This window comes from Pagrus major, chromosome 16 (genome assembly GCF_040436345.1).
Source record: "Pagrus major chromosome 16, Pma_NU_1.0".
Lineage (NCBI taxonomy): Eukaryota > Metazoa > Chordata > Actinopteri > Spariformes > Sparidae > Pagrus > Pagrus major.
Window position 1 is genome coordinate 11,355,774 of NC_133230.1, and position 24,780 is coordinate 11,380,553.

At 41.2% G+C, this 24,780-nt stretch overlaps 1 protein-coding gene across 1 annotated transcript in view; it reads right to left on the reverse strand.

The window, feature by feature from the left end:
* Positions 1–24,780, reverse strand: part of macf1a (microtubule actin crosslinking factor 1a) — a 226,973-nt gene that overhangs the window by 126,254 nt on the left and 75,939 nt on the right. The window contains exon 3 of the mRNA XM_073482905.1: positions 5,955–6,016. Within this exon, the coding sequence (XP_073339006.1) occupies positions 5,955–6,016 (62 nt within the window). The remainder of the gene's footprint in view (positions 1–5,954; positions 6,017–24,780) is intronic.

The window sequence follows — 24,780 nt, forward strand, 5'->3', positions numbered from 1 at the left end:
AAGTGGGACAGTCAGTGAGACAGACGGAGAAAGCTGCTGAGAAATAGTGTTTATCACGTCGTAGTTTCTCCATCTTTTGTGTGAATCAACGGACTTAAGTTTGAAATGTATAATTGCATTCAACTAGATGATGACGAGAAACTTCACCTCTGCACCCGCTCTCTTACATAAAAGGAGAATCACAAATAAAAAGGTAAAAAACAACAATGAATCATGAAATACAAATACAAACATACTGTATGAAGACTTTAATGCAAACGGGTCGCTTTCTGGGTCGCTTCTATCTAAGCTACTTTCTACTTCAGCAGTTTGTCAAAGAAAAACAATAGGTACCATAAAGTAGCTGCAGAAATGCACAGCACGTCAAGCGTTAGCAAAGGAAAAGCTTTTCTTTTGTAAATTAGTTATTTTTCTTCATTGAAAAGCAGCAGAGGGGAGTTGGCACGCAACAAAGGTCAAACATTTCCACACAAAGTGCTTCAAAATTGTTGCTCCAAAAATGCAGATCCACCGAGGCAACCAAGGGCACATGTCTACCCGCATTACAGTGATTTTCCCGTTTCACGCTGCACCTGCACTGATAAAAGTTTTGCTGCAGTCCTGGCCTCAGGACAAAAAAAACTGTGCTACCACATTACACCAGAAGAGGGCAAGAGTAGACAGAGAGAGTAAACAGGGGAGGTCTTCACTCTGTAAGTTATGAATTTAATAATATAAATTAAAATGAAACAACTGTCATTATGCTTCTTTAAAAAAGATGCCCTTTTGCTTCTTTAAGTCAGAACAGAAAGCTTCTCTTGAGTTGAGGTCAAAGCTAAAATTATCTTTGACTGAGGCTACAAAAGTAACAACATCCCTCCACTTGTCCTCAATAACCTCTTTTCTTACTTTCCCTATCTATTTTTCTCTCCCTCGCTCATCTGTGTCAAATCTCGCCCTTCTGTTGCTGCCTCTTTCTCTCCATCGAAGGTTGACATCAGCTGTTTTAGAAGGGAGCTGATGGCACAAGTGTTAATTAGATGGCAGGAAGAGATGGTGTATTCAACACTGACTGGAAATGAGATGCTGTTTTTGTCTAATTGTGTCTCAATGTGTCAGACTGGGCCCACCGTTCCAAGTTGGCCTGAATGAGTGGATTCTCTCTCTTACTGGAAGCCCACCCTCTGATCTGAAACAAAACCAAAACCCCGAAAAATCCCATTCTACTAATTTCCAGTCATTTATCTGGACAGTGTCACTGGTTTCCTGTAATAATTGCTCCTTACTTGGTAGTTTGACCACCAACAACAAATCCTTATCAAAATGATAGTTCTTCTAATAAATGATGATGATTAGGTGCATCCAGTATGAGGTAAACGATAAACTTACAGGCTTGCAGTATTTGTGCAGTAGAGTATGGACCAAACCTGGAACAATGTTTAAAATAATTTTCTTTTCTTTGTTCTAAGCGGTTTCGTGCGTCTCTACTGCATCAAACCACAGGGCCAAACAAGCTGCCTATCAAGGGAAATTTTTATCTTTATATTTGTTTGTTTCCATGGCAGCCCAAAGATGGCCCATCAGAAAGTCCCCTTGCATGACACAAGACATCAAAACTAAGTTTACAGTAGACTCTAGTGTGTGATACTCACTGCTGTGCTGCAAAGTCACTGTATGTGAAATTGCTCTCTGACACCCAGCTGGATGTGTAGATTTGTTTTTTGTGCATATGTGTGGGTCTTAGGAGATGTGTCGCACACAGCCAGCTGTGTCTGATGTGAAGTGACGGCAGCTGTCAGATGCCTTCAGCACTACAGCAGAGGTAATGTTAAAGACCACAGGCGAGCTGACAGCACCTGTGCAACAGAACTGCACTCTACTGATGTACTAAACACAAATCTGGGTCAGACTCAATATCGGGATCATTTTAACACCTTTAATCAGCTCAAAAAGCGTCCAATATTTTATTGGTCATATATTGGATAAATAGGGTTTGACAACTCTTGCTGGGTGGCAGAATGAAACATGGCAACTATCTCAATGCATTAAGGATGTGCTGCTAGTAATGTCATTCAAACCGAACATCTAAAACTCCAAATAGGTCATGTGTTAAAAATGTTAAAAATTACATGCAACATTTCACCCTGTTCTGAGGCGGAAAGGTTGACGCTTGCACACCAAATATTGCACACCAAATATTTCCAAAACTAGCCCTTAGACTATTTTGCAACAAGATTGCTTGCAGTTTCACTCATTTGTCTCATCCATTTATTAAGTTTTCCTGCATTTACTAGCGTAAATATTATATATATATATAGATATATAGATATGCATCATATTGTGCTTATTTTGTAAGATATTGTGATTGTGATATGACGCAGTATTAGTAGGAATGAATGATCATATGTGTATAACAATTTTCATTCTCATTGAAAAAACTAATTATGATGACGTGACATTTTCTTACATCTGGTAAACAAGATTTGTGGGCCAGGGCAGCATTACTTGCTTTATTATAAAGCTGTTTTGATTTGGATTTTGCACTTGGCCATTTAATTCGATTATGTAATAACATAAGAACATGTGAGTTCTTGTTTAACAGTGCTCGACTTGCATGATTAATTTTGGATGTCAGCTGACAGCAACATTTGCTGATGCGTTTGTTGTCTCGAGCCCGATTGCTGTGCAGCTCATTTAATCTACAACATGAGACAGACTGCATGTGGTAAATTGAACATCTTGTTAGCCCACTGAGCTACAGTAACAGCTCACAGCTCTTCATCTTTGTGACAAACCTCTTGTCTCCTCCTAACTTCTTAATCCACAACTACCGGATTTGTGCTCACTGTGTCAACAGCCTGCTGGGTCAACGTGTGTCACTGCATGCCAGCAGGCAGCTAGGAGGCCAGTGTTTATACTGGCCTCTATTTGCATTGTACACACACACACACACACACATATACAGTTGTTAACACCCTTCACACCTGAGCAGTCAAAAGCATATCACACATGACACAGAGCAAACGGGAAACAAGGAGCGATGATGTCACCTGTCTGTTTTTGTCTAACTCTCTGTTCTGTCTCTCTTTTCTTTAATGTCTCCTCTCTTTGTCTCAGGAGCTTATTTTTCTATTCTGTCTTTCTTAACTAATCATTTCTCCATCTGAGCTTTAGTTCTGTTTTTCTCTGTCTTTGTCTCTAAATCCCTGCTAATAGGGTGGAGGTTTGTAGAATCAACAGTCTTGGCTGAGAGTCAATACATGATGTAGTACGCAGAACTATTTCACAGCACTCTCTATTCAAGAACACAATGTTGGGACAGAATCGCTGTTCGAGGTATTTCCTCTAGAGCAGATATTTCAACAGATGAAACATGAGTTGTTTCTCTTCTTTTGTACGTTATCCATGTCATGCCATCCTCATCTCCTTCCACCGTTGCTTCCATCTCACTACGACAGTAAATCACAGCACTCTCTGTAATAAAAAACATCCCTCTAACTCTGGATGACCTCTGTGCTAATGTAATGGCTGGCAGTGTGTGTCTGTATGAGTATGTGTGGTTGAATAAAATGAAGTGTAAGAGAACAGCAGTTGTTCATGGTGCATTACGCTGCCTGGAGCCACTGTCTGGGTTGTTCCTCCCGTCCTACTCTTGTCTTGCTTTATTTCTCTCTTTTTGGAAAAGGTCTGTTAATGTGGGCAGTTTAAAGTGGTTTCTAACTTTTTCTAATTTCATTTTGAAACATTTCAAATCCAGCCATTTCTCTCACTCTCAACCAGGGGTGCAACAAAGAATATGGATTATTTTAATCATCCATGTTTGCTCACTACATTCTTCAATCAGGTGTGCAGGTGATGAACTTTCTTTTGAAAATACAAAAATGTGAAATTATCAGTTGTCTTATCAACCGAAAAAAAAAGCATATTCTTCGTCCCTACTGTCGAAGTCTTTAAAATGTGTTTCATTTAAAAAAAAGTCAAAGTCAAAAGTATTTCCCTACTGTTTGATTTTAGCCGACCAATGATGTACAACACAAAAATATTCCACCTAAAATGAAACAAAACAGGGGAATCCATTTATTATTTCGCCTAAAAAATACAGAGGGATAAAAAAAAGTTACATTTTCCCAAAGTCCATGTTTGACACTTTATTTGTTTGGTCTAACCAACGGTCATAAACTTAAATTTTTCTTGAGAAATGACTTTAAACGATTTATCAATTATCAAAATAGTTGCCATTTTATTTCTTGGTCTCAGCTCTGGTCACACAAAAGCATTAAAACAGAACAATCCTATTACAAACAAATGGGCATTGCATTTAAAAATCATCCCGTCTCTCCTGCTGCTGCTCCCACTCTCCATCTCTGACCTACATTTACAGTCAGTGGTGAGTCTGGCAGTGCTAGCTGATATAGAGTTACATTCACAGGCTGGACACTGTGACGACAGTCGCTCCACAGTTATGGGGTCAGACAGACGCTTCATTCCCCGGTCATGTGACAGAAATACCTTGCATTCTCCTCTCCTCAGAGTCCTTACCGCCTGTGTGTGTGTGTGACACATGGTATACATACTGTACCTTGTGAATGTGATAGAAATGGCATGTGTATGTGACAGATGTGACAGTATGCACACATGTAGGCAGCAAAGACAGCTGTCTGTGACCTATAAAAGGAGACACCGTTTCTAAATAGCTACAATAAATCAATGCTTCCCCTTTCCGTTCATTATCTTAAGGAAAAACAATCAATGTCCTCCACTTGAAGCAACATTTGAACTGATGTTGATTTGACAGCAGTCTGGTATTAACATGCATCATTTTCTTTACTGTGACAGAAAAAACTGTAGATTTTATTTACTTTGCAGCTGCTTGTCAAAACCAATTCCTTCATTTGTTTCTTTATTGATGCCTTCAAATGCAACAAGCAGAATCCTGCCTAGACAAAGACAGTCTGCAAATCAATAATTTAATATCTGCATTCAAGTAAACACTTTACATTCACAACTGTAATGAAATATTCATTTACGACTCACATTTACTTTATCCACCACTTTGCTTTCGCTGCTAAACATGATTAAAGTGTGAACACTGCCGGGCAGACGGAAACCGTTTAACAAGCTGTAACTTCAGAGCCATTACCAGCAGTGATAGAGTGAACAGGCAGAGTGATCAGGACAGATGCTCATCTATTGACAGATGCTCATCGTCTGCTGCTCAGACACATTAACAGTAATCAGTGCAGACAGGATTGATGAAACCTCCCTGTCGCAGCTCAGTGAAGTGGATGGGGAGGAAACAGATCAGCAGGTATGGTATTTTTCTAATTTTATGCCAGAAAGCAGGAGAGAAGGGACAGAGCGGAGGGTCTGCATTACAAATATAAATCTTAAAACCTTTATGAAGCTCATATTCTGCTATAAAATATGCTAATAATTACCTGTAGGAACTCCTGAGGCTGACGAAGAAGATCGAGAGAGTAGAAATGTAAGACAGATTTTTTTAATGTGCTTCTTATAAAGCAGCAGTAGGAACGAGTCAAGCAATAAAATTGATACCAACCAGGTAATTAGGACAGCTAGGCGTTTTCTGAAGCTATTATTGTGCTCCCGCTAGATGAACCCTACAGTGCAGCTCCTTCATGACCTGAGACTTCTCACGTCTTTGTTTTTTAAATATATATTTTTAAAAACATTAATTTTATGACATAAAATATATCAAGCCCCATGAGACTCATATAATGGAGGATTGTAGGACTTTGTTTCAAAATAAAGTTCTGTAGTTTGTTCGATCTGTGTTTGGTGTGAGGTGATGTGGTTAAGTTTAAAACTGTATTTCTAGTGAAGATGACTTAAAGAGTTAAAATTTAAGACCAAATTTTCAACATTCAATACAAAATAACCCTTAAATACCCTACAAGCATTTACACTAAGCTTAAACAGGCACATATCAAACCAACTGAACTCTTGACACTTACCTTGATGAGATGCTTGTTGACCCATTTTGTGAAGGTTTTCTTCTGCACCCTGTCCCGCTCATCTAAAGGAAACAGAAACAAAGAGAGAGGAGGGAGGTTAATTACATAATCCAGCATGGTTGCTGCAACAGGCGTGATTATTTCACTAATTTGTGTAGATGTCGGGTCACACACACACATACACACACAGATGCATATCCAGCTCAGAGTGGCGAAGCAATGCACTAAACACCCCCCACAGAGACACTGAATGATGATGCTGGATTTGTGAATCACAATTTGAGAGGGTTTCTGCAGGAAAGTGATGCTCTTTCTTCTCTCTCTCTCTCACACACACACACACACACACACACACACACACACACACACACACACACACACACACACACACACACACACACACACACACACACACACACACACACACACACACACACACACACACACACACACTTAATGGCTTAGTAGCTGCTTGTATTGGATTACTCCCTCTAAGCCTTTGTGTTAACTCACACTTTCATTTCATAAACTTAATAAAAGACACTCTTACACACAACCAAGTGTAACCGGATGATACTCACTCAAGAACATACATGTACATGTACATTCACAACAACTCCTCTAAGATGACAATCTTGTTCACAGTTACTACATATCTTATCCAGCAGTGATGTAAAGCGGCGCTGTAGAAGAGCTGATGTAAAGACAAACACTTAAGAAACAGAAGGTTATTTGAGTTCACGGACAACAAGCCGAGGTCATGTTGATAATAAACCTCTATATCTACAAACGTGACCGCTTGTAAAGTGTCAAGCAGCTTTCTTTATCATGTCCTACTTGGATGACTTCATCCTGAGTAAACTGATAAAGCCCGAGAAAAACAAACTTTTCCCGCTGTTAACTTGGTAAAAAGCCACCTGCATGTTTTGTTTCTACTCTAAGTGGTCCCTCAGTATTTAGTCTGTTCCCTGTCTAAAGGTCTGACCTTTCTCTCAGTTTCCACAGTCTCTAACTGAAGTGTGATCTGCAGCCAGGCAGAGCTCCAGCCTGCGTCCTCCACAGGCCAGAGGAGTGAGGCAGCCAGGCCAGGAATAGAGCCTGATGCTGAGCCACAACTGTGTTATCGTCCCCCCCATCACAACTACCACCTCCTCTTCCTCCACGCTAACTTCCTATACAGCCTCTCTGTGCTCGTATCAGTCTGTCTGGGAGAAAACACAGATGCTGTTCCCGCCATTCAGTTAAATATCTAACTTCCTTCTGGAGGGATAGTTAAACATCCTTTCAAGTGATACCGGTTAGCTAGTTTTCCTTTCCTTGTCTGGCTAAATATCAGACATGGTCTTAGATAAGCACTAGAGCTCCAACATTACAAAAAAGTACATACAATAATCAGCAACTATTTTGATAACCAATAAATTGTTTGAGTCAAATAGCAAAGCAAAAATGTCAAATATTATCTGGCACCTGATTCCTATAGGTGAGGATTTGTTGTTTTTCTAGTATATTGTGATAGTAAACTGAATATCTTTTTGTCACACAGAATAATATTTCTGAAGGAGTCATGGTGGGCTTAAGGAATTTGTGACAGTTATTTTCACTTTTTCCTGACATTTTCATTGTACATAGCTTGGTCATTCAGAAAAATACTTGCAGCCCGATAAGACATAACTGTACTAATTATTACATTTCAGTGAAAATCTGAAGCATTCACACACACTCAGCAGCTCAAAGACAGCAGAATATTTTCCCTCCAGTTTGTCAAACAGATTCTCTTCCAGCCAATCAGAACGCAGCCGGCTGCAGGTACCTCCCTTCCTGCCAGCTGTTTATCAGTTGCTATGGTGAAGCCATGAGGGAGAGCAGTCATGGAAGAGAGAGAGGTGGTATCACTTCCTCCTTCAAACATCTTGCTATCTTTTCGGTCTCGCTCACCCACACCTAAACAAACACACATGCACACATAAACGCTCACAGACTGCCACAGAACAGCTAAACAGCCCTGACACTTTCAACAGTCGAGCTCCAAAAGTAGAAAGGATTTCCAAAGAGGGAATTCGATTTAGGATTTAGTAGGTCAAATATCTCAACTGGATAAAACTCCAGGTCAATCTCAGCACTGCATAACACACACACATACTATGCACATACAGTATGAGACACTGAGGAGTTTACATAAAAGGGCAAGCCCCCAGGCTGAGAATACATTTCAACATGCTCTTGCAAAATAGTTTCAACATTATAACACGCCTTGCTTCCAAAACCAGCCGGGGAAGCTGAGCTAGTTAGCCCAGAGGAAACACTCAGGCTTTTAGATGTTATTAGGTCACACAGGCGTGTTAATCGGTCAACCACACTGTGCTAAACAGTCATCACTGAGCCTGTGATGACTGATCTGAAGGTGTGGTAATCAAGGCGTAAATCGATCCTGTGTGATCTTACACATGATTATTTTTACAAAACCAAAACCAGAGGCATGAGCAGAGTCGAGGTATGCGAGTGACAGCCACGGAAAGGCACTCATTCATTTACAGAGGAGGGCATTGTTAAGCTGTACACACCCCCTTCCACGCTGTCCAAACACAACAAATCACAAACTCACACCATGTCTCACCTTTTGCCCTGAGACCCACAATGATTGATTAATAGAGACCACCTTTAGCATAACTGTTGTCAACGGTACGTGCACAAACAGGAACTGTTCAAACACTCGAGAAACACGTGCTGACAGGAGCCTCTGACAGCATGTAAACAACAACTGCAAACACTGCACAGCTACACTATGGGCATCTACACGCACACAGGGACACACACTGACCTGCACAGCACATGAGCGAGTACAGGTGAGCGTTGAGATGGCATTCATTCCTGTAGTCGGGCCACATCTTCCACAGCTCGTACGAATTTCCACCTCCACTAATCAGAGCTGCATTTGGTGCTAGCGGTGCATAATCCAAGACAGAAGTCAGATAATTATAGCAGTAAGACGTGTCTGGCAACAAGCTGCCTCCACGTATCCTGAAGAGAGCGTGAGCCACCAGAGAGCACCAGCAGGTACTACCAGTTTCTCAAACGGAGTCTCTGCTCCTCTCTCGGTTTAATGTCTCTGTGGTTCACCCGTTCCCTCTCTCCTCGTGGTAGCTGCCATGTCAGCCTCTCCCGGTCGGCCTGCTCCCTCTGTCCCTCACACTCTTTCCCCGCCAGCCGTTGCTCTCACACGTGTGTGTCAAAGTCAACGTCAGCTCCTCACTCTCAGTCGAAAAAGGACGGCCTCCTTTCCTCCCTCCCTCTCTGTTCACTCAGTTCTACTTCCTCACCAGGCAGTGGCACTCTCTCTCTCTCTCTCTCTCTCTGCCACTTGTTCTCTTGCTCGCTCGCTTTCTGTTTCCAGGCCACAACAGACGGTCTGTCCTCAGACTGCAGCTGACAGTGGCTCCGCAGAGCTGCAGGGGTGCCTGCTCTGTTTATCCTTTCTCTGTGTTCTTGCTACAACTGCTCTCCCTCTCTCTGCGTAGGTAAGCAACTCTCCATGCTGACACGTGCGATCCAGAGGGCCAATTTCCTTATTCTTTATTTTCTTTCAGTTGACTCACTAGAGGACAGTAAATGTTGAGTAAATCCATATTTAGATGCAGTTTTCTGTTTTGTCAAAGAGCAGAAGAAAGGAGGAATGATAACGTTCGAAGAAGCTCGAAGAAGTTGTGTATCTTGCAGCGAGGTTCTTAAAAAGCACTTCAAATCCCAGACATGATGTAATCCACTCTTGAGTCCTCTTTACTTGCCACAAAAATACAAAAGCATCCAAAAAATGCAAGCTTGTTCTGCCACACTATGCAAACATGCACTCTTTGTGTTCAAGCTGACAAAAGCCAGATGCAGCAGCTCCCTGATAACTCCATTTCCTTTATTTCCATGCCTTTACTCTTTTCTCCTGTTTCCTTTCCTTAAGAGGCTAACACAAACTTTCCAGCCTTTCTTTTGTAAAAGAGTCAACAGCTCTGAGGCTTTTCTGCTCCTGGCTTTTGAAGAAAATAGAGGGAGAGGCTGTGCCTTGGGCTGAGATGGATTTCAGTCTGAAGAAAGACCTGGTGGACTTGTGACGTTGTTTAATTTAATATAGACAGGAAAACCTGCCAAAGCAGAGTCATTCATCTCATTTATGCATGTGTAACGTGTGTGTACAACAGGGATGGGAGATGGCGAGCACACACATAATGAAGAAGAGCCTTGGTCATATTTCTGGCCTCAGTCCAGACTCGTGCTTTTCAGGCAGAGACAATAAGCAGTCAGCAGTGAATTCGAAGGCCTCTTGCAGCCTTTAGCTCATACTGCCTGGTGCAGAACACATCCTCCAATCATGGAAAGAAATATTCACTGCCTGCCTCCTCTCACAGCTGACAGCCTGAACTCTTCTTCTTTCTTGTTCAGCACTGTCTCTCAAAATAGCTCAGATGCCCGGGACAGCGCCAACGCAGTACTGAATAATTTCTGCTCTGTCATGTTTCAAAAAATAAATATATAAATAAACAGAGACAAGAATCAGCGGCGTGGAAGCAGTGAGTCTGCACAGGCTGAAAGCTCAGCTATGACCGCTGAGTCTTCAGAAGGTCATGTGACCTTCTTTCCAAGTCAGGTAGTAAGGATGGACATCAAGAGAGCAAAGACATGACAGCAGCTTCTGACTCTTATAGCAGGTGCGCTCTGTGTAGCTACACACTGTACCAGGCGGGACAGTGACTCACACACTCTTACAGTCACAACAAGCTCAGACAGAGTAACGCAAGCTCCTCCTCCTTCTCCGTCTCTCCCTCCGTTTCCTCTGCCTGCGACCTCACTCCTTTATTTCCAACTCGCCTTCCTCCAGGTCCTCTTCCTCTTTGCTCCCTCTTGCCATCAGAGTCGTCCTCTCCTCCGTGCCTTCACAGTGAATCTCTCCTCTTTCCATCTCTAAGGGACCATCCACACTAAAAATACCAGACAGAGCTTATGTCTCTAATACCACGCGGCATGCTTATCCCTCGCTCCCTCCTTCTCCCGTTATCACCTCTAATCTCCCTCTCTCCGTGTCTGTTCCATCGACTTCCGGTGTTCTGTCCTTCTCCTCTTCTGATTCAATTGAAATTAAAAGTGGGAGGGACGTTTGAGTGTCCTTCTTTTCCCCCTTTTTTTTAGTCCATCAAGTTATTTTCTCTTCTTTCACTTTCCCTTTCTTTTTCAGTTTCTCTTTCATCCAGGCTGGCTCCCAGGGTTCATTTATCCGCCTCCTCCTCCTCCCTCTCCTCCTCTCTGGTGACACTCAAAGGCTGGCAGCAGCCTCCATCCCTCGTTTTTTTCCAAGTCATTCTTTCTTTCCTTCAGCTTTTTATCCCATTTTTCTGTCTGAGCAACCAACATTGAATGCTAATTGTTTTTAGAGCAGAACAAGCTCACTCTAGATCTGCAAATCAGCTGACCGGAGGAGACCAAGTTTCCAGGAGAGATTTGCTTTCAAAAGTCGTTTTAATCTTAAATATCCAAACTTTCTCTTTCTCTTTCTTGGTAGCTAATATGTCCCATTTACACATTAACCAGGTGTCCAGTTAGCCTAGTTAGTCCCGTCATCAGATTAGATTCAAACTGCCCTCCTGTGGCAAAAGAAGAGAGACACCCGAGGGCTTAAATGAAACAAGCTTTCTCTTGTTAAGCTAGCCTGAAATGACCAAAGACACAAAGCAGAACCCACAACAAAGGCAGGTATCTACATTAATAACTGAAGGGTCAGTGTGGTTTTACAACTGATCCACAGCCAAACAAAGACATCATCTGTCTCGTTCAGTGGTCACGACATCAAACCACATCTAGCCTCTACTTGCTTTCATTTAAGTCAATTTTTATGACCATTTTGTAATGGATTTTTGTTGTTTCTCGCTAATCTAATGGAGTTTAATACAACAAGTAAGACAATTAAATAAAATGTAATCTACAACTACTAATTTGTATATTGGAAATTTAAAAAAAATGTAAACTAAACTTAGAGAGCAAGGCTTGGCAATTTTGCAGAAAGTGTAAACCACCATAATCTACATGATGTGTCAACTCAAACCACATTATGCTCCTTTTTAACACTGCACACCCACCCACACACACCCTAGCATGCTTGGCCTACCACTGTGACAGGCTTGGTTTCCTGTGATGAGTAAAATAAGCTTAGGACCACAGCATCACGCAATGTGACCAAACACACAGACACACACACGCACACATGCACGCATCTGTGTCGCACTAGCTCCTCTAGAACCTGGAGACAAGATCAAACAAGCGAGTAAACATGAAAGTCAAGTTTGACGCTTGAGTAAGTATGACGCCTCACTCTGGTTTCAAAATCATTCACATGGACACAGAGAGACACGCACATTTAACAGTTTCTAATCAACTATATGAGGTTGTATTTGAATCTACCTTAAATGGAAACAACATAACCAACAAGAACACACAGAAATGCAAACAACGTCATAAACTTGTCCAGGATGCTGGACAGGCACCAACAGCGGCCGAGCTTCCTAATCCATAAGTGAGGCCTTATGGGTACAGCACCCTCAACTGACCATACAAGTGGACAACATGTAAGCTCCTGTTTAGTAAAAGGGAATAGAAGAACTACATAGCAGTAACACATTTATATTCTAATGTAACTTTTGCTTAATGCAACTTCCTGCAGGGTTTTGGTGCTTAAAGGATGATGAAATCTTTATAAAGAAGAAGTGGTTTTCGCCATGTTTTTACACTCTTTCAGAAAGAGTCATTTCCCAGGTTTCTTGTCATTCTCCCTCAAAAATATGCGGCCTCTTTGGGGCTCTTTGCCTTGACATTTTCTCCCTTTAAGTGCCCCCTTGTCTCTCTTACCATCACGGTTGCATCCGCTGCTCTCTCAGTATTGATCAACTGCATCGATCTTTACTGTTATGTCATGCCAGATATTTCTCCCCTGGTGAATCTAAACCAATCGTTGCATTCAGACAAAATTAGACTCGTGTCCCAAAACAAATGTCTCATCTATCGATAAGGACTGAGCTAAATTTCAGCTCAGTTTTTCTAATATTAGGAGCCACTAGATTTAAAGTATAAACATTCAAAATGGTTTAAATACAAAAGGCTGTTACATACTGAATATTTGCATCAGGCTTTAACTGAGCATTAGCACTAAACCTACTGTAACTACGAAATCCAGCTGGAATTTGTTTCATGCTGCAAAACCTTGGTGTTACCTCAGTGTTTACAATTAGCTATGAATATTTAGACACATGACTAAACTTAGCAGCTTACTGGCAGCACAGAAGCTCGTTGTTTGCTGTAGAGCATGTAGTTATAAAATCAAGACATAGCTGGCCACGTAAGCAGCCAAAGACACACGGACTGAAGTCTCCAGGTTGAATTACATGGCTGTGACTATATGATTCAATAGGCCATGAAATATAACAGCCTTTCTCTACAAAGAGCCAAATATGGAAGACTTTGCTCCACTTACTCATGCAGTAGGAGAAGATGAGATACAGCAAGTCCTGCAGCACAGAATGACTCGTACGAAATCTGTTACTCATTCTAACAGGAGGTGAAACAGGAGGAACCTATATGCTCTTTACAGAACAAGCTGCTTTACATTCCACTCAGACTAAAATAGGAATATGTAGGTACTGCTGCATGCTACAAAAAGCTTTAGCACCATGCTAACAACTTAAAACTATTTCAAAGGCCTATTTAAAACCATGCATGTGCTGCACCGAATGCTAGGAGCAGTAGTTTAAATAAAGCAGTGACATGACAGATAAGTGAAGTTGTCCTGTACAAAAATGACACAGCAGAAGGGGTGGAGCCTAAACAGGAAGCACATGGAGCTAAAGTTAAATCCTCCTGTTCCCTTTACAAAGAAGAGATCAATTATAGCTGGAGGAGTAGTGTCAGAGAAGAGACGCGCAATAAAAACTAAACAGGGAGATACATGTTTTGCTCATCTTTTCATCCAACTGCTGGCTGGACAGAAACATTAAAAGTTACAGTTTACCTTGTTCAAAAACGGGTGTCCGGCGCCGCCGGCGACGGTAAAACCAAAATCCAGCTGCTGTCAAGAAGTGAAAAGTCACTACCAGGATGGGTGTTATGACTGACGGGTCCGTTAGAAAGTCCATCTTGACTCACTAACCTTTGCTATGCTTCTCAAACTCTGGCAAAACTTCAGGTAGCTCCACAAGAATAAACGTCCAAAGTCTGACCCAAAAATAAGAAGTTACCGCATCTCAACCAACTGCAGGCTTCCAGGCAAAGACTCAAAACTTGTGGTGTCCATGAAAGAGAAATTTTAAAACTAAATGTCAAATGTAATTCAACAGAATCATGAGGATCCTTCTTCTTCTTTCACTTCTTCTCTCGTGAAACAAGAACAATCCTCCGGTCCTTTCTCCAGCATCGCTCTACACTCAGGACATAACTACTGTAGCCAATAACTTCTCTGAGTTCTTCTCTCCATTCAGGCGCCCTCCCTCTCTCCCCTATGACTCTCTCTCTCTCTTTCTAACTCTCTCTCAATCTCGCTCGCTCTCTGACACTCACACAGTGAATTCCATTCCCCTGAAACAAGCCACCAGACTGTAGCCGTTGCTCAGTGCACCGTTAGAAGACTGGTAAATAAACGAAATGGGACTAAACAGACGGAAATGTGAATGTGTGTGTGTGTGTTGTGTGGTTGCCTCATACTCTCTGAAGGAAACCACATGGGAGATACCAATATGCTCTTTTTCCTGTGTGTGTGTGTACAGTATTTCTATTTGAGCATGTTAAAGCCTTTTGATATTTTAGCATATGAGCATAATGCACCAATTTTTATTTATTTCATTGAATGTTGCATTTGGAAGTGATCGTCCTTTCAGTGTGTGCACATGCTGGCAGCATTTTGTGGACGCTGTGTGCGCTTTTGTGTTAGGGAGGAGTGTGTGTGCATGTGCGTGTGTGTTATGTGTTTACCTCCGTTGCTATGAGTGAGCAATGCATCCTGGCTGTGATATTTATGAGCGACTATCTTTGAATGATGTCTGCTGACTATGATGGCGTTTATCAAAAGCTTCAGACAGAGGGGGTGATCAAACCAAGGTGTGTGTGTGTGTGTGTGTGTGTGTGTGTGTGTGTGTGTGTGCGCGCGTGTGTGTGTGCTCACATGTTAGACACAGACATTACAGCGTGATTCAGCATGATTCAGGCTGCAGACTAGAAGGCAGGGGGTCCTAGAGTTATTCTCACCTTGCAGAGAATTGTGTGTGTGTGTTTGTGCATGAATGTGTGTGTCTGTGGTCTAGTTATCAACTCGGCTCTAAAAAGCCACCGACATTTTAGTCCTAGCAACCCCAGACACAACAAAACACAACCACGATCAATCTGACAACATTTCACTGCTGTCAGATGAGAAACCTCAGCTCCAGACTTCACTGACTGATGTGTTCATTTAAGCGCTACATGCTGCAGTTTGAGCCCATTTCAACCATTTTCAACTCATTTTGATGAAGCATGCAGTGATGCAGTAAGAAAATAATGATGTAGTGTTTCACACAGAATTAATAAAGTCTTTCCTGGTGGATGTATGAAGAGGGCAGTAATGGCATTCTTTCCTATTACTCACTTCCTAAGCACCGTAATTACCAGATAACATGAGGTCATGTGGATGTGATCCTGATGCCAGCTGTTTATCCGGTGCTTTCCACCACTGAGGCACATTGATGCTCAGTTAGTGATTTCCAATTGCAACAGAACTACATCACCCTGAGTCCTGTCTGTCCTAAAATTACCTCTGTACTGGGGCTGCACAATTAAAAGAAATAAAGTCAAAATCGCAAGTGTTTAAGCACAATGACCAAATTGCAAGAAGCTGTAATTTTTAGTATTGTGGTATTGCAGAGATATCCTGGCCTTTCAAATCTTGAAATCTCATCAACATGATTTTAATAGTTTTTTCCACTAATCATGAATCATATCACATTGTCTATCAAAATAATCACAATATGAATTTTTGAACATATCCTGCAGCCCTACTCTGTACCTAATAAAAGCCAATTTGGGCTTAAAACATTGAAATTTTTCTAAAGTTACAATTTTAATTAAAGAGATCATTCTATAGCGTTACAGATCTTCAGGAAGCAGAGGGCGGAACTATGTTACCATGAGTTGTTTTGGGATTATCATCAGCAAATATTTAAACTCCCAAAACAAAAACAACAAAAAACCTCTTATATGAACACTGCATCTCCAAAAGGGGAATAAATAAAAAATGAAAGTGACAAACCTTGATTGATAGAAAGAAAAAGGGAACAAAGTCAAAGAGAATTTAAAGGAACAAGAGGCTAAAGAGGAAATGTAGCAACCACATGTCTCTTGTAGTAAAGAGTATGATGCAGCCACTGTGGGGCAGAAGAGACCAACATGTGTGTGCTGAGCTGCACCACTTAACACTCAAACCACTGACAGCGAGACCGGTGCACCTAAAGCCACCAAGCTCTGGCAGCAGTGACGCCTATAATCGACTTCATATTGAAAGAAAGATTTTAACTGTAGTTGTACCACACGCCACAAAAAGTAGAAGCTAGACCTACTTTCTTTGAAACCAGAAAGTTATAAACTCATTAGAACTAAGAAAACGGTTATCTGATTTATTTGCATTTCATTTATAACTAAAATATTTCTAGTGTGTCCCACATTATTATCAAGCATTTCATCACCCCTGTGCACACAAAACCCCTCTTCTGAGCCCACATTTTATGTTATCTCACCATAATACACAACCATATACACATCACAGTCAACTCTGATAACCAACACTGAATTTTGCTGAATTTAGGCTATATTGCTATGCCTTTACACCTTTAAAACACAATTCATTCATCTAAAAAGAAAATTTTGTCATTCTATTTCTTCCTCCCACATTCACAGACCCTCACATGGGACACTGGCTGAAATATAGCCTGCTGTTGTGTACGTGGGTGCCCCTGCGTATGTCAGTTTTCAGGGTCAAGAGGCCAGGGGTCCAATCTCCTGTCCCCCCCTCTAAAAAAATGCTGTGTCTGGAAACCTTAGCTGCGCACACACACACACACACACACACAACGCACGCAGATACAAACAGGGTGTAACAAAGCCTGGGGATGATGTCAGACTACAGTATAAGCTCGACACAAGAGGCAGGGAAGAGAAGAAGAAAGATGGAGGGACAAGAAAAAAAATGGAGAAGAGAGTGTGGGAAGCATCAGGGGAGAAGGAGAGAGAGTGTTATTGTAAGGCTCGGTGTTGTATTGGCTGTTTGTGTTGGGAAGTGAATGACCCTTTTCATTCAGATATCAGAGAGAAATCTCACACTCACTGAAGAAGGGAAACTGAGAAAGACAAACACACAAAAACACACACAGGCTTTTGTGGCTGATGTGTACAGTGTCAGTACTATCTCTTCTTTCACTAAAGTATATTAGCATGATATAATTCATCTTTAGCCTCACCGGTCAGAGGAGGACATTTCATTATTTTTGCATATTTCTTGTCTAGCTGATGCTTCTATTTGCTTGCATGTATCTCTGTTGCGTGTTTAATGCAGCAGCGTGTCACGTCTCCTGTCTCTCCCTCCCCCAGTGAGGCTCAATTCTCCCAGTCAGCATCCTCCACAAAGATAGCCAGGATGCCAGCAAGGTCACCCTGACACACAAACAAAGTCATATGCGAACGCACACACACAGAAATATACTGTACTTTTTCACACAAAACTGCTGCCCTGTGCCTTCACATGATCGTAAAGAGAGATGAGTGCAGGCAGAGCCATAAACTGTATCAGCATATGGAAATACACTGCAGGCTGACCACACAAAAGAACACAAGCTGCAGGAATGGGTACAGTAAAACCATCATGACCTTATTTGTTCCTGTTTATTTTGTTTTACTTTTTTATCTTCCAAATAATATAAAGGAAAATGTGTCTAGTGCAAGGACACGGGACTATATTTGCATGTAGTTTATTTATTTGGCAGACAAATTTGCTCAGTGCGATGTCAAGTTCATATAAAAATTAAAAATGAATCGTCAACTATTTCAAAAAACGATTATACATTTAAGTCGAGCAAAAATGCCAAACATCTGGCGTGAGAAACTGTCACTTTTCCTTATCTAACATTATGGTAAAACTGTTTATCTTTGGGTCTCTGACTGTTGATCAGAGTCAGACTTTTCCATAAGTTATCTTGTTTTTTAGACCAAAGGATAAATAAAAATCCATCCAGAAAATAATCATTAGATTTAACAAATATAAAACAACCTTAGTACCAACCAAAAGGTTAATAAAGCAAGTACAGTATTGAAAACTGCCATATACTGAATGCTTGATCATATTCTCAGTCTTCTGTGATAAGATATTTGTTGATTTAAATAATATTTTGTGTTTAGGCAAAAAAGTTCTTCAAAGTGAGGCATCAAAAAATGCATCTTTTTGGTACATTAAAATTCAGATATTGTGTTGGCACCTGTATCAAAAACTCCAAAAACACCCCGCTCTATTTAACACAAGAAATTCGGGCCATGCAAAGTTCAAGAGGATACAGGAAAAAATGTGTTGATGAAGTTCAGGAGGGAGGAAGAGCAGCAGCAAGAGCAGGATGAGGAAAAGGGACAGTCACATCAGAGTGATGAATCTCCTGACCTTGGACTTTCATGTTCATGTAGTTACAACAAAAATATTCCACCTCCTCCTCCCTCGCTCCCTTCAGTTCCTCTGACAAAGCACCATCTGCCAGACTGAACTCACTCACCTCTGCATTTAATGCCAGTTTCTACCTGTGCAAGAATCTGCTAACAACTCTGTAACAATCAATCGTTTTCTGTGTCATCACAAAGAAAAATGTTATGTGTTTAGAATAAGCTATATTATCATGTAAAAAAGATCAAATGTTCTTCCTTAAAAAAAAAAAAAAAAGATTATGCCTCAATAATTATTTTCTGCCCTTATGAAATGATATCACAGTGGCAGTCTTCTGAACAGATACAGTGATGATTGTGATGAGTTGTGTAGTGCGATTTAGAGTTGCTGTAAAACTGTAACTGCAAATAAACACAAATAAAACAGCTATTCTGAGACTCTTTCAGCACACAGCTGCATGTGGAGTGACTGTGACACATCTCTACTGCCTTCCAGCATCCCACACTGTTCCCCCGGCAGCTGCGTGACCTCTGCGCTCTCCATTGGTGAAATGCAGCAGGAACACTTCCTGTCTGGAAACTGAGCCGGCTGCCAGAGTCCTGACCTGCCACTCTGAGGCTGAACCATTCAGGCAGAAGTGCCCGGAGGTTTCAGACATAACAGTGCACATACTGGAAACAAGGTGGATGTAGATGTACATGTTTTGATGACATATTTCCATCAGCAGTGCGCTCAGTACAGACAGGCACCTGACTCTAGTGCTCATTCGCTGACCAGCACACTGAGAAAAGTTTTCTTGGATCCTGAAACTGTGAGCAATGTAGTTGTAATTCTGTTTGCAGTACATGATCAATAGTAGATATAGAGTCTGCAGGGAAAGTTGGAGCCAGTTTGAAATGCATCCAAACTTTGAGACAAACTCAGGGACAAACAGCTCTCCTGCAGTACCAAACTCTGCAGTTAGGGGGCAGACTGGGTCCAGTTACAGAGAAGCAAATTCAGTCCGTTTCCAGTGTTGCATCATTGATTTTTTAAAATATCTTATTCAGCTTAAAACTCAAGAAGAAAGTTTAGTCTCACACTTGGATCCAGATCCAGTACTGTTTAATTTCCTTTTCTGTCCAAACTTCAGTCTGTTAACTTTGGCTCAGTCTGAATCAATGTACTGGTATGATTATTATTAAGTAACCAGAGCTACAGGAGGAAGACAAAAAAGGAAAAACCATCAAAGAATTCCCAGCAGGGAAACTACAGGAAATAATTAAATGTTTAGTGCAAGATGAGCACCCAGTGAAACATTTACATCCTCCTACATAGTTTAGCTCTATCTAGACATATGGATTTGGCATGGCTGGGTCAGAAAGGCATGAGCGATCAATGTCAGACTGCTATTTATTCAGGCGTGGGTAATCACACAGCGAGGAGCTGGACATCGTGATCACTGGACCTCAACGAGGCTTCACAGACAATCTAGTTAACTGTACATCAGATGTAATATCAGGCCGCTATGGACATTAAGAGTTACTGGGTTATGAAAAGTAGACGATGTAGTAACTGACATATTTAACTGCAAAGGAATGTATTATAAGAGGTTGGTGGATGGGATGTGAAGACTGAAAATATGGGGGCCAACAATAAGTTGCTGTTTTGTCCAGTTTTGTGTTTGGTGCATATTTGCTGTAGAGCCTGATATATCAGTTGGTCTATACGATACTGTTCTTCATTTGTTCTTAACTGAACCTGCAGAAAATCACACTTGAGATAATTTATAATCCTTTACATATCGCCCCAAGAATCAAGTATCAGTTGGCCTTTAACTTGTTGTATATTATTTTAAATTCAACATGTATCATGTTTTCTTTTGAGTCAAGTCGTTCCCCAGCATACAGGCAATAGATAGCCAGTAGTAAGTGGGTAACAATTGTATCCAGTTTGACAGGGTAGGATGAACACATCAAACCTGCCAGTGCTGCTACCGCTGACAGTTAAGTAAGTTATGTTTTGACAGAACAACTAAGCGGATGGCTACACCCACTCCACAGAGCAGACAGGAGCAGAGCCAGGAGCCATCAGAGAGACAGACAGACAGACAGCGACACCCCGAGATGCCATTAAGAGATTAGAGGACAGGAGAGGAGGATGGAACAGGGGAGGGTAGAGGATGAGTGTGACCCCCAAATAAACTAACAAGGATGGATTAACAGGAGTTGACGTGAGGATACACACAGATACAGACACAGACACACACAAAGCACAGGGGTGCCAGCCAATTACTTAAGAGATGGCAGTAATGAAAAGTGGGAAGTTGACCCATCTGGAGACAGACTTGAGGTCAGTTTAGAGCTAGGGTTTCACAGCCAGTGCTTGTACTGGCAGATCAAAGGGATAACATTTGTCTTGTAAAAAGCTAACAACAGCTCTAATCTGTGTTCATTAAACACAAGATGACTGTGTGAAAACCAGACACAGTTATCACTAAAACAGTGATTTAATAACCCAAAAGCTGCTTTCTACTTAGCCGTGTTTCAGGAAATGACAGTGGGTTTTTCTCAATAGAGAGAAAAGAGGATAAACTCTTGAAGCATGTACATGTAAACTTTGGGAGTCAAACTGGGTCACCGGCCCTGCTGCTGCTGCCCAAAACAAAAATGTCAAGAGAGCAACTGTGTTTCTGATAGCCTGAATTCCTGCATAGCAAAATTAAATTACTTGGCTGAGAAAACAGGAAAAGTTTGAGCCTACACACCCAAGAAAACAGAAACAAACCCAGCAGTGGCAAAGCTTTTGTTTTCAGGAAACAAAACCCAACTACCCCTGTCCTTTCTCTCACAGTGCTTAATAAAAAGAAAAGAACAAAGACTTGAACAGTTAAAATCTTTGCTCTGTTCCTTTGGTGCCACACTGACACACACCAAAAATAGATTATTTCAGCATATAACTATAGTTCAAGCTATAACAGCACAGAAATAGTTATGCCACTCACAAGGGCTCTGGACGCTACATGAAGGAAGAAGATGAATAAATATATAATAAATATATGTGTCAATAAATTGTCATCAATGTCTGAGGCCACATTCAGGCCAACATTGGCCCATCGTTAAAAAAAATAAATAAATATTGAATTAAAGTCTTTTTCTTTATCACTTTCCCTATAATTGATGTAAGAAATAAGTTATACAGCCAAAACTTCTTAGTTAAGTCTACGGGCCAATATCTCCTCCATGGATAACAAACGCTGAACGGACAGTGGACACAAACCACACTCACAGGCTTTATAGGCCCATCCATCAACCTATACCTCGACAACACTGCAGTTTTTCTGGTTTGGACATATACATTGTCATGGTTAATTTCATATATGATGGATGATGGAGTTTGGTTTGGTTTGTTAGCAGTATAAACACAGCTCCCTCATTCTCAGCCATCAGGCTCAGGAGCAGCATGAAAACAGTGATGATGACCTCTAGAGCATTAACTGCCCGGTCAGAGCCCTCCTCACCTCTGCAAGCAAGTCAACTAGATAATCTGATCACACAGTTTGTAGAGAGTCGTCACCCTGAAACTGCTGCTTAAATTTGGTCAGAAAAACAACTAACACACACATCCCTAAAACATCAGAGAAACAAGAAGGGGTAAGAAGGGGAAATAGAGGAAGAGGAGTGTAAAAGCTGGCACAGAAAAGCCCTGAATGAATGGATGGTGGGAAAGGAGGGAGGGGACCGACTTAGAAAGAGGGCAGGAGAGAGAGCGATGGATTTATGACCCCGTGAGAAAAAGAGAAGCTTCATCCAAACTCCTTTGGTTTTAGGGCCTTAGTTAATCACAGGTTAATGAGCAGGAGAGGGAAGCACACAGAGAGCAGAAGGAGAAACGAACAGAAACAAAGAGAGAATGGAGGCAATGAAGGAGTGGTAAAAAGGAAAACTGTATTTTAATTGAGATACATTGACAGGCAGCCAGAACACATGAAAGGATAAAAAGTGGGGGAAAGGGAGTTTTTATCACGTGAGTGCACGGGATGCAGAGGGTGAGATAAGGACAGATAACAGATCAAAGTCCAAGAGGAACAAAAACATGAGATAAATGGAGGACACGCTTAAGACAGGCGAAAGTGAAAGAAAGAGGAATCATAAAAACATGTTAGAGGACAGGAGAGCTGACGTCATAGTGTTAGCAAGAAGAGACTAGGGAAACTGAAATTAAGAGGGAACTCCAGGTTTTATAATGTTCTTTTTTCCTGGTTTTAAAATTAAAGTAGAGGCATTAATTGTCATACGCACTGTTATAGAAACAAGTTTCCCTGTATGATGAAATTCTTGCTCTGCCTTCCACTATTCAGGCGAACGTTTGAATTATACTAGAAACATTTACGATATCTAAGAATGTTTGTTGCTTCACATTAATGACACTGTTTCCTTACTCTGATTCATTTACTTCAAAAAACATTAAACATGACAACAAACTTTATTCTTTTGTATCTAATAACCACTAAAAAAATAAAACAACTTCCATAGGAGCATGTAAAAATTGACTTTGGGCAAGTAGATTTCTGACCCACTTGGCCTACAAGTGAAAAAAAGAATACAATCACACAGTTGAACGTTGAACCCAAGTCTGTACAAAATTTGTGGTTATCTTTCCAACAGTTGATGAGATATTTCAGTTTTGACCAAAATGGTGACCGTCACTGTCATCTACAGAGCGAAGCTGCTAGCAAAGCCCGAAAATGATAAACTTCACTGTTTTGTCTCAAACTCCACGACTCTTCCTGTCTGAAGAGCACTCCTGAGGGCACTGAACCTCAAACTCTTGGCTATGTTAAAGCCTTGCTCTGCTACAAATGTACAGAGCAGAGGAATGAATGAGATGGTAAAGAGGGTTAGGAGGAGGTGTGTTTGTGAGAGCCAGGGAGAAAGAGCAAGACATCTATAGGGTCGTGAGAGAGAGATGAAGATGAGGGAGAAGAAAAACACTTAGACGATGAGGTCAGTGGATGGGAAACGACGAGGCAGAGGGAGAAAGACAAAAAGTGAGGGAATGAAAGGGGCAGGGGCAAAGAATGTGAAGAGTGTACACAAATACATGGGACCCCAACACATAACCACGGTAACCAGGCCCTTAATTTTAACCCCAGCTGTTCTCGTTGCCATGGACACCTCTCAATTAGGACCCTCCCTCCACCCCTCCGCACACCATCCCCATCCTCTGGCCTTTTATTGAGGCACTTGACCCGAGCTCCTGAAAAAGCTGTAATTATCAGGTTGTCAGAGACGTCCGCGGGGTCCTCGCTGCCATGACGTCAACGTTTACATTCAGTCTGGTAAAGGTCTCAGGCCTCTTCTTATGTAGGTTTGGGGTTTCATTTGTCTTTAACTGACATTTCAAGATGACACATGCTCACTCCAGAGAGTACTTCTGTCACCTTTAACCCCTTATACTTCTAATACATGTTTGTTTGATTGTTTCTACAGCACCTGAAGGCAACGCTGGATGTAATGCAACAAATGTGATTAAGCAGTAATGAGTAATTTACCAAGCAAAAGTTGAATCTTCTCAAATGTAAAGATCTGCCACATTTCTCTGTGTTATATCTCTACAAACTGACAACATTTGGTTTTGGGCTAATGCGACAAAAACAATGTAATTTCTGTTTTTTTTCTGTTTTCGGCGTTAAATAATTTAATAAAAAGCAATAATTATCAGTTGTTATCACATGTGCTGCATGTATTTTCTTCCATTAGTGCAAAACATCAAGTTGGTTTTCTGAGCATAGCAAAATAAATATTCAATTCCCATAAAAGTGTGAATGTTAACATTGTTGTTCAAGTGGTGACTTGTGCCAAGCCACTTAACTGGATGTCACAATCTGAATCCTCCACAATAAATACTACATCAGTATCAGCAGCTCTGCCTTCGATTTAACTTGATGTCTTAATAGGTACGGTGATAAAACTGTCCTGACAACAGCTTGTTAAAAGCATCAAGTAGCCTGGATGAACTATAAAAACTCCCTCTCAGTCATTGCAGACTTTCACTTCGTTGTATTGGTCCAAAGTTTTGTGTGTTGTAATTGTGTGTGTTGTGCTCAAGCAGGTGTGATGTTGCGTGTGGATTTCAGGTTCTTTCACCGTCACT